Source organism: Leptodactylus fuscus, chromosome 3 (genome assembly GCF_031893055.1).
Source record: "Leptodactylus fuscus isolate aLepFus1 chromosome 3, aLepFus1.hap2, whole genome shotgun sequence".
Lineage (NCBI taxonomy): Eukaryota > Metazoa > Chordata > Amphibia > Anura > Leptodactylidae > Leptodactylus > Leptodactylus fuscus.
This window is the reverse complement of record NC_134267.1, coordinates 57,676,104-57,693,757: the sequence shown is the minus strand read 5'-3', so window position 1 is coordinate 57,693,757 and position 17,654 is coordinate 57,676,104. Positions and strand designations below refer to the sequence as shown.

Here is a 17,654-nt window from a genome sequence, read left to right as displayed (position 1 = left end):
CACACACACTTTCTTTTTGTGGAATTTTTTTGCCAAACTGAAGATCTGTAAAATATGGAGCAGATCCTATATCTATCCTTTAGCTGTCTGCAATTCTGGCTCTGTCAAATCATTCTTAATGTATAAGTCAGTGATAACCACATCTGTGCCATTTTTATGCAGGAGACGTCTTAATCCTGGTTCACATCTGCGTTCGGTATTCTGTTCGGGGAGTGCCCATGGGGACCCCCCGAAAAGAATACCGAACACACTGACAAGCGGTGTGCAATGAAAGCACATGGATCCCATAGACTATAATGGGGTTTGTGTGTTTTCCGTGCACTGTCCGTACAGAACATGTGGAGAGGAAAGTACTTCATGAACTACTTTTCTCTCCGCTTGACTAATGTGGACACCATGCGGAAAACACACAGACCCCATTATAGTCTATGGGGTCCATGTGCTTTCATTGCTCACTGCTTGTCAATGCGTCCGGTATTCTGTAAAGTGGACTCCCCGAACAGAATTCCAAATGCAGATGTGAACCAGGCCTAAGGCTGAGGCCCCACATTGCAGAAACACAGCATTTTTGTTGCAGTTTTTTTTTAGCCAAAGCTAGCAGTGTATTAAGCAAAATGTAGAAGTATAGGAGCTTCCTTTATATTTCCCATTCCTTTAGAAGCCATTCTTGATTTTGGTTGAGAAAAAAAAATGCAGCAAAATCTACAACAAAAAATCTGCATTACCGCAATGTGGGGCCTCAGCCTTAGGCTAAAGCCTCACACTGTGGAAAAGCAGCTTTTTTTTGTTGCAGATTTTGCAGCTTTTTCTGAGTCAAAGAGAGGAGTGGATTGAGCAGAAGGTAGAAGTATAAGAGCTTTCTCTATATTTCCCATTCTTTTGTAGCCATTCTTGGCTTTGGCTCAAAAAAACGCAACAAAATCTGCAACAAAAAAAGCTACGTTTCTGCAACGTGGGGCCTTAGCCTTAGGGTGTTGCTTTTCAGGTGGTGACATGCTGTGTGCCCAGATGCGGCTACAGCTAAATGCAGTCCATGGGCACCAGTGCTGTCACTTTGGGGTAAGTGTGACACTCATTAATTCCTAGTTGTGGTTTTGCTGTTGCCACACAGTCAGGAATTAAAAGTGGCTGAAATTAATCCGAGTTTCACTTACAAAATGTGAAAGTACCAGTGACCAGGGACTGGATGCGGCATCTAGGTACAGTCCTATGAAAAAGTTTGGCACCCCTATTAATCTTAATCATTTTTAGTTCTAAATATTTTGGTGTTTGCAGCAGCCATTTCAGTTTTATATATCTAATAACTGATGGACACAGTAATATTTCAGGATTGAAATGAGGTTTATTGTACTAACAGAAAATGTGCAATATGCATTAAACCAAAATTTGACCAGTGCAAAAGTATGGGCACCTCAACAGAAAAGTGACATTAATATTTAGTAGATCCTCCTTTTGCAAAGATAACAGTCTCTAGTCGCTTCCTGTAGCTTTTAATCAGTTCCTGGATCCTGGATGAAGGGATTTTGGACCATTCCTCTTTACAAAACAATTCAAGTTCAGTTAAGTTTGATGGTCGCCGAGCATGGACAGCCCGCTTCAAATCATCCCACAGATGTTCAATGATATTCAGGTCTGGGGACTGGGATGGCCATTCCAGAACATTGTACTTGTTCCTCTGCATGAATGCCTGAGTCAATTTGGAGCGGTGTTTTGGATCATTGTCTTGCTGAAATATCCATCCCCGGCGTAACTTCAACTTCATCACTGATTCTTGAACATTATTCTCAAGAATCTGCTGATACTGAGTGGAATCCATGCGGCCCTCAACTTTAACAAGATTCCCGGTGCCGGCATTGGCCACACAGCCCCAAAGCATGATGGAACTTCCACCAAATTTTACAGTGGGTAGCAAGTGTTTTTCTTGGAATGCTGTTTTTTTTTTGGACGCCATGCATAACGCCTTTTTGTATGACCAAACAACTCAATCTTTGTTTCAACAGTCCACAGGACCTTCTTCCAAAATGAAGCTAGCTTGTCCAAATGTGCTTTTACATACCTAAAGGGGCTCTGTTTGTGGCGTGGTTGCAGAAACAGCTTCTTTCTCATCAATCTCCCATACAGCTTCTCCTTGTGCAAAGTGTGCTGTATTGTTGACCGATGCACAGTGACACCATCTGCAGCAAGATGATGCTGCAGCTCTTTGGAGGTGGTCTGTGGATTGTCCTTGACTGTTCTCACCATTCTTCTTCTCTGCCTTTCTGATATTTTTCTTGGCCTGCCACTTCTGGGCTTAACAAGAACTGTCCCTGTGGTCTTCCATTTCCTTACTATGTTCCTCACAGTTGAAACTGACAGGTTAAATCTCTGAGACAACTTTTTGTATTCTGCCCATGAACAACTATGTTGAACAATCTTTGTTTTCAGATCATTTGAGAGCGGGCTGCCCATGCTCGGTGACCATCAAACTTAACTGAACTTGAATTGTTTTGTAAAGAGGAATGGTCCAAAATCCCTTCATCCAGGATCCAGGAACTGATTAAAAGCTACAGGAAGCGACTAGAGGCTGTTATCTCTGCAAAAGGAGGATCTACTAAATATTAATGTCACTTTTCTGTTGAGGTGCCCATACTTTTGCACCGGTCAAATTTTGGTTTAATGCATATTGCACATTTTCTGTTAGTACAATAAACCTCTTTTCAATCCTGAAATATTACTGTGTCCATCAGTTATTAGATATATCAAACTGAAATGGCTGCTGCAAACACCAAAATATTTAGAACTAAAAATGATTAAAATTAATAGGGGTGCCCAAACTTTTTCATAGGACTGTATATTGTGTGTCACAATCCTACTCACTCTGCCCCCCCGTCACATACATTGACCTCTAGTTGTAGGTTACAGATGTACTGATATTGCTTCTAATGGAAAAGTACACATGTATCCAGGCAAATAGCGGTAAACATATGTGTCTAGGAGAACAGTATGACAGCACCCCTATGTTACAGTTTGTGGTATGACTTTAGTGTAGTGTCATCAATATTAGAATTAGGTTGCCTACTCCAGATGTAACAAAAACCCCTTTAAGACCCCATTCTCATCTGCATTCGGATTTCCATTCGGGAAGTCCGCTTGGGGACACTCCTAACGGAAACCTAATCCAGATTAAAAAGCAGTTACCAGGGAAACCCGCAGACCTCATAGACTATAATGGGGTCAGTGTGGTCTCCACTTGGTTTCCTGCAAGCTCCAGTTTTCTCTCCGCATTATTCATGTGGAAACCGAACGGAAACCACACGGACCCCATTATAGCCATAACTACTTTTTAATGTGTATAGGTTTCTGTTCATGGGGTGCCCAAGCGGACTCCCCGAATGGAAATCCGAACGCGGATGTGAACCAGGACTAAGGCTGGGGCCCACGTGACGTAGACACCGTGTTTTTTTTAATGCATCTATGTGAATCCAGCCATTAGGATGCAGAATTTAAAGTTCTATTAAATAATGTTTGGTTTATATTACATTGAATTTCTTTAAAATAATTAAAATATTCTTTAAAGTGATTATATGTGTATTCAGTTACCGAATTGTGACATTGGTACGGTATCTTAGAATTTAGCGCCCCACTCGAAAACTCGCCCAAGGCCCCATTTTGCCTAAAACCGGCCTTGGAACTGCCATAATGTAGGAAGCACACTGTTATCTAAAATAGTGCAATAGGTGTCGGTGTTGAGTTTACCATGTACTGGGACCAAGGGTCGCAGTTCATACCAAGAGAAACACCCCCAGACCATAACTCCACCTCCGCTGAACTTTACTGGGTGTCCAAATACTTATTGGTAGACAGTGTATTTCATATTTCATATTTTTCATGTTTATATTGTGTACAATATGTAAAATACAATACCTAGAAAAACTTCAAGAAATAAATTATGCATAAATGACAGAATAAATAATGTCCTTACCTTTACATATCTTTTTAAAGTTGGTATTTTCTTGCGGATGTCCTGGGATTCGACACTGGAATCGGTATTGCCAAAACTCACTAAACCAAGGGTTTCGTGAATTGGTGTCCAAGCGTAGACTTAGAAAATAGTCATCAAAGGATCTGACCTCTGGGGACTGAAGCTTTATGGTAATTCCTCCATTGGCTTCCGCTTCAAAACCATCTATAACTTCATCTCTGTCTGCCCATCCATCACTGAGGTAAAAAGAAAAAAAAAATTACCAATATATCTAGCTAGCAGGCTATTGCTTCTTTATGGGCTGTAGAAGGAGGAAGGTCAGATACGTTTTGTTACTTGGTTTTATTAATCCTTTCTTGCATTCTGCGAAATAAAGACTTTATATTCTTCATACATTTTTGTCCCTTTTTTAACGCCAACATATTATGCAGTAATATGGAAAGACTGTCATCCCCTGTTCCCAATACGGCTCACAATCAAATTTCCTGTCTCAGGTACAAATTTATAGATGGCCAATTTGTAGATGGTAGAGACGAGCAAACAGCGTTCGATCGAGTACATGTTCGATCGGATATCAGGTTGTTCAAGATGTTCGATTCCAGTCAAAAACCACATGGCAAACTCTCTAAAAATTCGATTCCCCTCCCACCTTCCCTGGCGCTTTTTTTGCTCCAATAACTGCGCAGGGGAGGTGGGACAGGAACTACGACAATGGAGGCATCGAAAAAAAATTGGAAAAAGTAATTGGCTGGCTAAGTCAGGTAACCTCCACTTTATACAGTGGATTTAATATCCGGTTCATATGAGACTGTGAATTATGTGACTGTGAGACAGGGATAGATGTACTGGCAGGGTCAGCTAGGGATTACCTTTATTTAGGTGGGAATGTCACTCACCCAGCTCTTTGGGGCTTTATCTGGTCGGGATCCCTGTCAGCTTGCGATATGCACGAACTGACTTTTTCCCATAGGAATGCATTGGCCAGCGTCGATTGGCCGAATGCCATACAGAGTACAGCATTCGGCCAATCAACACTGGTTCTGCTGGAGACTCGTCTGTTAGGAGGCGGAGTCTAAGATCGGACTAGAATGGAGACTGCTGTGGACCGATCTTAGACTTCGCTTTCTCCGGCAGAATCAGCGTAATAAAGTGACTTGGGCATGTTAGATGCAGTTGCATTCCAGGGTGTTGGCATAATTGGCATAATTTCCTGCGGTGTCATAGTGGACTTGGTGACCCTCCTGAGTCGAATAGTGGTTTCCCCCTAAACGAGTGTTTATTCCCCATAGACTATAATGGGGTTCGATGTTCGATCAAACAGTCGAGTATTGAGCGGCTACTCAAATAGAACTTCGAACATTTCACTGTTCGCTCATCTCTAATAGATGGCCAATAAGATAGGAATCTGGATTACCAAGATGAAACCTAGTCTGACAATTTAAAGTCATCCTGCATGCTATGAGAAAAAAATGCGAGCTGCATTATAAAAACACTTGCCTTTTTTATTATTAGTCCACTGCAATAATAATGATAACAAATACCCTCCAATGTATCTATAGCCTCAAAGCTGCTCTGTTAAACGTGGACCTTTCATGTCCTCTGAAATTGGTTAGTTGGAAAGTGTTATATACTTGCAGTACACTGAAGTCAATGTCATCTTTGCCGGTATGTCCTCTGGATACAGAGATATTGGTGTTGCTAGTTTTGGCACCAATCAGAGGCGTCAGCATCATCGCTGTACTGTGGAGAGGGTGCATTCCTCAAAGCATAGCTCAGCTGTAAGGCCAGCCTCTTATACTCACAGCACCAATATCTCTGCAACCAGAGCACATACCAGCAATGTTGAAATTGCGCTTCTTTCTAGCAGCATACAACACCTTCAATTTCAGAGGACATGAAAGTCTCTGTTTAACAAAACAGCTTTCTAGCGGTATATACAGTCCTATGAAAAAGTTTGGGCACCCCTATTAATCTTAATCATTTTTAGTTCTAAATATTTTGGTGTTTGCAACAGCCATTTCAGTTTGATATATCTAATAACTGATGGACACAGTAATATTTCAGGATTGAAATGAGGTTTATTGTACTAACAGAAAATGCGCAATATGCATTAAACCAAAATTTGACCGGTGCAAAAGTATGGGCACCTCAACAGAAAAGTGACATTAATATTTAGTACATCCTCCTTTTGCAAAGATAACAGCCTCTAGTCGCTTCCTGTAGCTTTTAATCAGTTCCTGGATCCTGGATAAAGGTATTTTGGACAAACAATTCAAGTTCAGTTAAGTTAGATGGTCGCCGAGCATGGACAGCCCGCTTCAAATCATCCCACAGATGTTCAATGATATTCAGGTCTGGGGACTGGGATGGCCATTCCAGAACATTGTAATTGTTCCTCTGCATGAATGCCTGAGGATTTGGAGCGGTGTTTTGGATCATTGTCTTGCTGAAATATCCATCCCCGGCGTAACTTCAACTTCGTCACTGATTCTTGAACATTATTCTCAAGAATCTGCTGATACTGAGTGGAATCCATGCGACTCTCAACTTTAACAAGATTCCCGATGCCGGCATTGGCCACACAGCCCCAAAGCATGATGGAACCTCCACCAAATTTTACAGTGGGTAGCATGTGTTTTTCTTGGAATGCTGTTTCTTTTTGGACGCCATGCATAACGCCTTTTTTTATAACCAAACAACTCAATTTTTGTTTCCAAAATGAAGCTGCCTTGTCCAAATGTGCTTTTTCATACCTCAGGCAACTCTATTTGTGGCGTACGTGCAGAAACGGCTTCTTTCTCCTCACTCTCCCATACAGCTTCTATTTGTGCAAAGTGCGCTGTATAGTTGACCGATGCACAGTGACACCATCTGCAGCAAGATGATACTGCAGCTCTTTGGAGGTGGTCTGTGGATTGTCCTTGACTGTTCTCACCATTCTTCTTCTCTGCCTTTCTGATATTTTTCTTGGCCTGCCACTTCTGGGCTTAACAAGAACTGTCCCTGTGGTCTTCCATTTCCTTACTATGTTCCTCACAGTGGAAACTGATAGGTTAAATCTCTGAGACAACGTTTTGTATCCTTCCCCTGAACAACTATGTTGAACAATCTTTGTTTTCAGATCATTTGAGAGCGGGCTGTCCATGTTCGGCGACCATCTAACTTAACTGAACTTGAATTGTTTTGTAGAAAGAAATGGTCCAAAATACCTTCATCCAGGATCCAGGAACTGATTAAAAGCTACAGGAAGCGACTAGAGGCTGTTATCTTTGCAAAAGGAGGATGTACTAAATATTAATGTCACTTTTCTGTTGAGGTGCCCATATTTTTGCACCGGTCAAATTTTGGTTTAATGCATATTGCGCATTTTCTGTTAGTACAATAAACCTCATTTCAATCCTGAAATATTACTGTGTCCATCAGTTATTAGATATATCAAACTGAAATGGCTGTTGCAAACACCAAAATATTTAGAACTAAAAATGATTAAGATTAATAGGGGTGCCCAAACTTTTTCATAGGACTGTAATGCTACCGATGTTAGAGGACATTAAACTTTTGAATCTACATACTTTGACAACCATCAGATTAGAAGTCTTCATGAATTCCTGCAACTAGTATGCTGTTGTTCTGATTAAGAGACAAAACTAAGACTTTTTATAGGGGTCTCTGTGATGAATCCTAAACATTTGTTTGTCCTACATCTCCTATTTCAGAGCTTCTCGTAATTCATCTACTCAGGCCTTAGCAGCCAGTCCATGGTGATGCCAGGTACTCCAGAAGCTCTGTGCCATAATAATTCCATAATATAGAGTACATAGTATCTCTAGTGGCCCCAAAAACACTGTGTGGCACGACATTCCTCTGCACCAATACCAAACACTACATTACATTACCCTACCAGAAGCAGAAACCCCAATACAGCATTACTGGCAGCACATTTCTCTCTCCACCAGTGGCAGCAGCGTTACCCTCTTCCCTTCCCCCATTATTGGCAGATAAATAATCAACTTTCCACAGTTCACATACTGGCATCAGTATTGTGTCCCTTATCACTCCAATTCCCCCTAACCTAAGCACTGCCCCCTAAGAATTTCTTCTCCTAAGGCAAGTACATCCTACCCTTCTCACCTGTCAACCCAGTGGCATCAGCATCAACATTGTATTCCCACCAGCAGCAGAATTCAATCACTTTCCACCCACTCTGGCAGAAGTATTCCAGTAACTTTTCCGTCTCTTCCTACCTCTTCTACAGTTCACTTGTAGTCTCCATGTTTCTACTGAATTATAACTTGTGTGCAGGACCTGTGCAGTCATGGTCATGTGACCATGATGTCATTACAGGTTCTTTGTTCCCTTTAGCCATAAGCTGCACTGATAATTTGGGGCTGGTTATTCAGTGTTATTTCTGCTTTGGAGTTCTTGACTAGTTCTGATGCCCAGAACTCTCAGGAAACAGTCGATGAGCCTCAGTCTTTGGGAAGCACTTATCTATTCAATACTACAAAAATGCAATGTCTCATAAAATAATAGAATAAACATTATGTTAAACAACCAAATAAACAGCAACTACAATATAACACACATATATTGTCATATTAACAGATGCAGTATTTCAGACAAGCGCGGGACATTCACGATTTCGATGACGTGTCTCCCGGTCCCGGTTGGAGGGAGGTATGTCCCGATTTCAACTCAGATCTGCATCTGGAGGACACAGATCTAAGTTGAATACATACGCGACTAAAGCAAGGAGCTGTCACAGCTGGCTGTGTAGACGCGATGTGATGATGTCACATCGCACCTACAACTGTGTTAGTGACACTGCGGCGAGAGCGGTGGGGGAGCGAGGAAAAGGTGAGTTTAAGTGGTTATTGTGTGTACACATTGAGGTGGAACATGAAACTGGGGGCAGATGAAGGAGGGGACAGCATGACACTGGGGGCAGAGATGGGGGCAGAGATGGGGACATGATTCTGGGGCAGAGATGGGGGGCATGAATCTGGGGGCAGAGATGGGGGGACATGAATCTGGGGGCAGAGATGGGGGACATGAATCTGGGGGCAGAGATGGGGGGGGCATGATTCTGGGGGCAGAGATGTGGAGACATGAATCTGGGGGCAGAGATGGGGGGACATGAATCTGGGGGCAGAGATGGGGGGACATGAATCTGGGGGCAGAGATGGGGGGACATGATTCTGGGGCAGAGATGGGGGACATGAATCTGGGGGAAGAGATGGGGGATATGAATCTGGGGGCAGAGATGCGGGGACATGAATCTGGGGGCAGAGATTGGAGACATGAGTCTGGAGGCAGAGATGGAGGGACATGAATCTGGGGGCAGAGATGGGGGGACATGAATCTGGGGGCAGAGATGGGGGGACATGAATCTGGGGGCAGAGATGGGGGGACATGAATCTGGGGGCAGAGATGGGGGACATGAAACTGGGGCAGAGATGTGGGGGAAGAATCTGGGGGTAGAGATGGAGGACATGAAACTGGGGGCAGATGAAGGGTGTATATGAAACGGGGGAGAGATAGAAAGGGACATATAATTTACGGGTGACTGTAGGAGGATTATACTGTGTGTGGGCACATGGAAAATGAACGAGAATGGGCGGAGTCAACATAAAAGTGGGTGGTGCTAAATTTGCTGCGGCGCGCTACGCACACTACACATCTTGTCCCTCTTTCAGTTCTTCAGAAGTTGGGAGGTATGGATTTCTGCCTTTATTTACTATCTCTCTCTGTCTAAAATTCCTTGTAACAATAGTTTCTTCATCAGTGTAAAATTCTATAACTTTAGGAATGTTTGGTAATAAGACATAAACCCACGTACATTGTAACTGCTAACATGAAACTTTACAGAAAATCTCTATAAACTAATATTGTATATGATTACTGTTGCTTTAGAGTAGAATCCGTTCACTCAAAAAAATCTGCTTTCTTTGTGCTTAAAATAAGTGGGTGTGCAGATAATTCTCATTTAATATGTTATTTCTTACAGGAAACGTGGGTAGATGATGACGTCAGCATTGTAGGTCTTAGAATCTCTTGACTTTAAAATGAAAAAAAGGTAAAGGTGATCATCAAAAATCCTCAAACATGATAAAATCTATAGTATAATTTTCCTTGTTCTAGTTGTTCTTCTAACCTATTATTATCATCTGTGACATTGAGGCTGAGCAAACTAAAAAAGTGTGTCAAGGCATCTGGACCAAGCACCTCTTCCTGCTCAAGATGTCTACACACTCAAACCACGCTGAGAAAATGAACGGGGAAGACATTGAGCACAGCAGCAATGATAAGAGTAGGAGCTTACAATCTCTCCACAGGTATTTTACTCAGAAGGAGGTCCTTAGCTTATTCTATGCACTCCTTGGAAGTGGTGGATTGTGATGTACTGACTCTTGTCACCTGTAGCTAGTATTCTCATACCCCCTAGGCACTTCACAGCCTAAAGCTTTTCTTCCTCAAAGTCATCGCCTGTAAGATTGATAATTTTTACTTTTTCTGGACATCTGTTTCAAAAATCATTTTGGGGAAACTTTTTATGGACAAATTGGAAAAACTCAATAATTGATTAAGATTATATGGCTTAGAATACTAATATGCATACAATAGTGAACCAGAAAATAATGATAATGACAATGATAATAACCTGTAAATAATACCCCAAACTTGAAAAATCATGGTTACATTAATTTTTATGGACACTAGAAAAAAGGTTCCTATTATATCATCTTTGCCCATCCAGGCTTTGGCGTCTTCCTCTGGCTGCATGCTGCGGCATAGGAGATGTGTCTGGCTGTGATTTCTTCTTGTATTGCCTGAACACTGTCCTATTCCCTCACCTTGATAACTGATTTCACCACACCCATCTCCTTCACCTTGGTTTCACTCTGCTCCTCTAAGGGCCCATGCACACGATGTAACGCGGCGTTGATTCTGACTTCAATGGGTTCCGTTTAACGTGTGTAACACATTGAAATCAATGGGTTAAAAAGACTGCCATTGATTTCAATGTGTAGCGCGCGTAAGACGGAACCCATTGAAGTCAATGGGATTCTGTTTTGAAGCGCTGATTCTGACACAAGTTTACGTGTCAGAATCAATGCCGCATTACATCGTGTGCACGGGCCCTAATAGTTAATCAGATTTACCTGTGTGATTGACAGCCTACCTTCCTATCAAGTCCAGGGTGGGTTATTCCACCCTATATATTCTTGGCTCACATTCACATTGGTGCTTGCTATTGCCTCGTGCGTGCTGGCTTTTCTCTTGCTGCTTGTTACTTGTATTATTATTCTTAACCTCCATCTTACCCTTTGACTACTCTCTTTGATTACAATTCTGTACTGCATTGCTTGACTGTTACCGGACCCTTGGCTAGCTGACCTCCCTTTGTTGTTGTTTGTCTTGCCTGCATTCTATGTTGTCACATATATAGGAAGGGCCCATCGACCAGTTCCTGCCTATTACTTAGTATAGAACCGGCAAGCAGGATGGGACAGCGGGGAGGGGGGGGGGGCTGGGGGGGTTCAGCTTAGGGCTCACTGTCTATTGTACCCTTCCCCCCAGGGTTCACCAGCAGCTACTGGGGAATTACTGCTCTAGTAATTCCCTTACACCTATTTTATGCACCTCTAGGAATTTACAGATGGTTGGCAACTCTGGTCAGTTGTCTCAGAATTCTGGAGTGTTAGCATCTCCTGCACTGGAGGCCAATCATGGCGAGGTACATAAAGATGCAAAATTGTGACAGAGGTTTGTCCAAAATATTTTTATCAGGTTTAGTTTTTCTCTGCATTTTATATTTAAGTTTATTTAAGTTTTACATGAGTAAAATGAAAGAGGAAGCATGTTAAGGATAGGTTCACACTAGCGCTCATTCTCCATTTGGGGTTTCTGTCAACAAATCCTCTTAAAAAATACGGCGATAAAAGTCCTGCTCCAGGGTGAACAAAGGGTGAAAAAAAAAGAAATTATCCCGCTTCATTAAGTGGGATCGTTGGGGTAGAGGAGATTGGTAAGGTAAGGAATGGGGTGAAGACTGAGAATATAAGGCAAAGAAATGCAGTGTTGATATAACGCTGGGTTCACACCAGCGTCTGAACTCCGTTATCAGGTTTCCATCTTCTGCATTCAACCTGTCATGCCTAGTCCGGCCGTGAGCGCCAGTGAGCGTTTTATGCTCTCCGCGGCAAAACAGTTTTTCTTTTAAAATCAGACACAGAGTACTGCATGTCCGATTCTGTGTCTGGTTTAAAAAAAAAAAGGTTTTGCCTTGGAGAGCATAAAACGCTCACGGTCGCTCACGGCCGGACACTTTTCAAACCCATTCAAATAAATGGGTTTCAAAGATGCCGGTAGGTTTCCGTCTCCTGCCCTGTTTTGTGCAAGAAACGGAAACCTGCATAACAGAGTCCTGGGCGCAGATGTGAACTAGCCCTTAGTTTGAATTCAGTTTTCAGAAGGGATGTAGTCGCTATCAACTATAGTGCTCCTATTGACAATTCTTCAAATTGACAGATCTCATTGACTCTCTGTTTTCAGTCTGGAAGGGTTGGAGGATTAGAATGGGATCAAAGTTTTGGCTGCAATAAAGAGATGGGTAATGAGGTTGCTGTTGGAATGTGTGTAGTCCTGGGTAGATCTAGCCAGCACTATCATATCCAATGATAGTCAATATAGTGGAGTCAATTTGTCCAATGACTTTTTCAACCTGGGACCAAACTATGGTTAATAATGCCCTGATAACAATTCAGGCACCTCTTAAATCAAATGATGTCACCAGTATTTCTCTCGCAGCATTGGGGACACCCCCAGTGCTGTTTGAGTGCTGGGGCCCTCACCCAGTGCTGTGATAGAACTCATTTACATTCCAGCAAAAATCGGGATTTCTATGGGATGGTGGTGCGGAGATGACATCTAAAGGTAGGAGACGAATAGCCATTCTTAAGGCTATTCCTACGTGGTAGGGACAAAAAATTCGATTTAAATGATAGAATCCCTTTAAGAGCCATTGGTTGAGCAGGATAAAGGTCAATGGTGCCACTGTATGTGCATGTATAGCCAGTAAAAAATGTCAGCATAACATCTATGTGTGTATATACAGCTTACTGAGCTGATAAACCAAGTCGCTCTCTCCAACTGTGCTCACTTGAATAAGACTGAACTGCTATGAACAAACATCCTCTTTTTAATCTGATAGAATCTCTTTAAAGACCAACTTCTTGACTTATGTGTTAATGTGAGATTGTTCCAAACCAGTATAGATTGTTCTTTTCACAGAATGCGCTGAGTTAGAGTTAAGGGTAATTTTTATTATGTGTAAGAGAACCTATGGATTTAACTTTAATCAAATAAATGCTTCTTAAATCAGTCTTCATTGAAGGAGAAATTATATCAGACAGTGGGAAATATATCACTTAACTGTGAAAAGTACTTACAGTGATTGCTTAGTGCGCCCCACACTGGTCTAATCCTGAACACCCACTGAATGGAATTGTTTAAGTCTACACAGTCAAGATGTGACCTAACTTAATGTTTCTCCATAACTTTATTCATTTGTGCGTGGTTGATCCACTTTTCATTTAATTTTCCATGTTTTGAATGTCACTAAGTCCGTGAAAAAAACTGATAATGCACGGATGTGATTTTTTATTTTTTACAGACCCATAGACTCTTTGATGTGATGCACTTTGACTGGTGTGTATGTAGTAAAAGAAACTCTCCAGCCAAAAACACTTATTCCATCTCTGCACACATCACCTGATTTCATGTAAACTGCACTTACCGTATATACTCGAGTATAAGCCAAGTTTTTCAGCACAGTTTTTGTGCTGAAAAAGCCCTCCTCGGCTTATACTCGAGTCAAACAAAGAAAAAAAAAAATTACTATTTTATTTTCTGGTGGTGGTGGTGGGGGTCTATGACCAGCCACAATAGTAATGTATAGAATGTCCCATAAGAGAGTGAAAAAAGAGAAGCTTTAAAAATATAATAAAAAATAAAATATATAAAAGATTTCTAAATCTTTTATATACCTAGAATACATATAAATGTAGAAAATTACACATACACATTAGGTATCCCTGTGTCTGAAAGTGCCCGGTTTACTGCATATAGGGTATCTGCAGTGCTCCTGTTCCGTCGGGAGGGGGTTAATAGGAGCACTGCAGATACCCTATATTCAGCCAGGATGAATTCCAAGTGGGGAAAAAAAAACAGTCCTCAAGCTCAGGGAAGAAACAGACAGACAATCAAAACACCCCCTCCCCTTCCCCAGCACCCAGCAACTACTGTACCCAACAACTCCAACCATTTTAATTTTTGAAATTTTCCAGTAGCTGCTGCATTTCCCCCCTAGGCTTATACTCGAGTCAATAAGTTTTCCCAGTTTTTTGTGGAAATATAAAAAATCAAAAACGTGAGAGTCTTCAGTAGTTGATACCTTTTTTAAAGGAATTCTACCATTAAAAAACTTTTTTCTGTGGATAACACGTCGGAATAGCCTTTAGAAAGGCTATTTGCCTCCTACTTTTAGATGGGATCTCCGCCGCGCCGTTCCTTAGTAATACCGTTTTTTACCAGTATGTAAATTAGTTCTCTGGCAGCAATGGGGGCGGACCCCAGCGCTGAAAATGCGAGGGCGTCCCCACGGCTGCCAGAGAACAGGATCCTATCTTCTGCTGAATCCTCCCCTTCTTTCTTCAGCAGCGTCACCTCTGTCTTACACTAGTAGAGCCGACTGCGCATGCACGGCCATAGTTCCAAGCTCTACTAGTGTAAGAGCTGACAGAGGTGACGCTGCTGAAGAAAGAAGGGGAGGATCCAGCAGAAGATAGAGGCGGCGCAGGATCCTGTTCTCTGGCAGCCGTGGGGACGCCCTCGCATTTTCAGCGCTGGGGCCCGCCCCATCGCTGCCAGAGAACTAACTTACATACCGGTAAAAAACGGTATTACTAAGGAACGGCACAGCAGAGATCCCATCTAAAAGCAGGAGACAAATAGCCTTTCTAAAGGCTATTCCACCGTCTTATCCACAGAAATAAGTTTTTTAATGGTAGAATCCCTTTAATGGCTAACTAATAATGATGATGACAGATTACAAGCTTTCGAAGCTCTCGGCTTCTTCCTCAGGTCAGTTTTTTGTGGTAAAATTAGGGGCCTCGGCTTATATTCGGGTCGGCTTATACTCCAGTATATACGGTATGTCCAACTTCCCTGCTCCTCAGACACTATCTTGACTTTTATATTTCTGCTGTGGAGCAGTGAATTATAACTCTCTCTATATTCTTCTAATTAATCTAAGACACTATATGCATATTGTTAGGGAAACTTAGTATAGCAACCCATGCTAGAAAAAAAGAGGTTACAGTGTGATCATGTGACTTATTGAAGATAAGAAGAGACACTGTGAAGAGAATACAACTTTGCAGAAAAACATAGTACAGGTGAACATAAGAAACTTATAAGAAATGTGTTTCCTTCTTAATTTTTCAGGCTGAGTTACTTTCTACATATAAATGAAGAGGGAGCTGCTGGAAAAGACACACAAATAATTGCTGCTGTGAGAGCTATTTTAATAATGCTGAATCCTCCAGGTAAAACACTACATTGCACAGAATGAAGCAGGAAGTGAATTAACCTGCCAGCAGCAGCCTACTCCTCACCCTCCCCTCTCCATAGAGTTATGTGTATGAGGAGATTACAGAGACACATTTCTATGTAAATAAACAGATTGAAAATAAGGAGGAGAAAAGCAGCCCAATAAGTATAAAAGGAAACAGATTCCTTTAATAAGATATGTTACAAAGTTTCTTGTATTCACATACACTATGCATTTGGGGAAAGGTGTTTATAACTGGAGGAACACTTTAAGGTAACTAAAAATGTAGAAGAAAATTATGTTTGTGGATGTTTCCAAACAAAACGTTCTGCAGAGCCTAAACATAGCACTAACAGACTGACTTGGTGATGAATGGTTTTTGTGATGTGATCAATCTACGGCATTTATTGAAGCAGAGCCTGACAATATTTTTCTAATGACCAGGCGGCATGATTCTGCAGTAATTTAAGAGAAAGCAAATTCTTGCTTACTCAAAAGAATCAATAACCTGAGACTTTCAAGTAGAACAAAAGCTTGTTAGTTTGATAGAAAACACTGTATCCACCATAATTCCTGCTTTGTTTGAACACAGCAATATCCGATAAATTTTGCAGCTTGAAAATAGATTGGAAAAAAAAGCAGACAAAAGTAATTACAGTATTTCTGTTCCTCGGGACTCAGATTTATAAGGTTTGATCTATAGAGTTCCGAAAGCAAATGCACAACACGAATGCAAGAATCCATCCATCCATCTATCCATCCCAATCTATCTATCTATCTATCTATCTATCTATCTATCTATCTATCTATCTATCTATCTATTGTTGGAGATATAAAGCGGTCCCCATAATAAGAGTATGTTGCAGAGTTCCAAATTAAATAACAGGCCTGGATGATCTCACCCATCCTTTAGCCTGGAGAAGCCACACACACAGCTGATAGTGTATCAAGTGAGTTCTGATTTTAATAGTGCAAAAAGGTAGTTTAAATACAATACAGACAAAAGCAGGTTGGACTATTCTAATGACATAACATTGTAAAGCCTGGCACATGACTATTGGCTAAAGGCCCAATGTAATTTGCATCTCATTATAGCTTTCCAAACTAGGATGGACTTTGTCCTTAAACACAGAAAGTTTCAAAATACTTCATGGCAAGATAGAGAAGATTACATGCTGGTGCCAATCAATTCCAACCTTGAAGATAACGAATAGACTACATAAACTCTAAGTATATACACTCTACACACTCTAAGTGTATACATGGAGTAAAAGAGATAAGAGATATACAAATAGTCAGCTGCATCTTCAAAAGATGAGACCCTTGAGATAGACAAGGATAAGGATTCATCTACACAGCATTCCTTAACCACCCAAAAGGGCCTCTTGAACTTTAAACAGACATTCTCATAAAGCTTATATAAGAAAAAGGTTACAAGATGGCTGACAGAATACAAGATGGAGGACTTAACTCTAACACTATCTATCTATCTATCTATCTATCTATCTATCTATCTATCTATCTGTCATATCTATCTGTCATATCTATCTATCTATCTATCTATCTATCTATGTGTCATATCTATCTATCTATCTATCTATCTATCATTCATTTACTGTATACATTTATCTATCTTGGACCATTTGAATCTATCCTACTTTATCAAACTACTGTTGTTTTATATTTAACTTTACGTTCCAAAATGAAAGGGTTCCATGGAATTCTCAAATTCATTGGGTGCTTCTTCCCAATTTCCAAACCAATGGCAGTTTACTTTACTTTTTAGAAGACACCAACACCACATGTATCTGTGATATATGAGAAGTTTTCACTAATTTCTCCGAAAAATAACTACTGAATGCGATGCTCTTCCCAAACACCCCAAAAGTTAACTAAGTTCCACATATATGAAATGTCCTGATCCTTCAGTGTAGGCATACTCTCATTGACTAATATTAAGAAGGTTCATTCTATCTAAGGCCTGGTTCACATCTGCATTTTGTATTCCATTCGAGAAGTCTGCTTGCAGACCCACCCAAATGGAATACCGAACGCATTAAAAAGTGGTGAGCAATGAAA

General features: G+C 41.2%; 1 protein-coding gene across 3 annotated transcripts in view; it reads right to left on the bottom strand.

Annotated features, from left to right (window-relative positions):
• The window catches only part of GRM1 (glutamate metabotropic receptor 1), a 286,785-nt gene that overhangs the window by 42,164 nt on the left and 226,967 nt on the right, over positions 1–17,654 (bottom strand). For all 3 annotated transcript variants that reach the window (XM_075267606.1, XM_075267608.1, XM_075267607.1), the window contains exon 4: positions 3,962–4,197. In XM_075267606.1, coding sequence (XP_075123707.1) covers positions 3,962–4,197 — 236 coding nt within the window. The remainder of the gene's footprint in view (positions 1–3,961; positions 4,198–17,654) is intronic.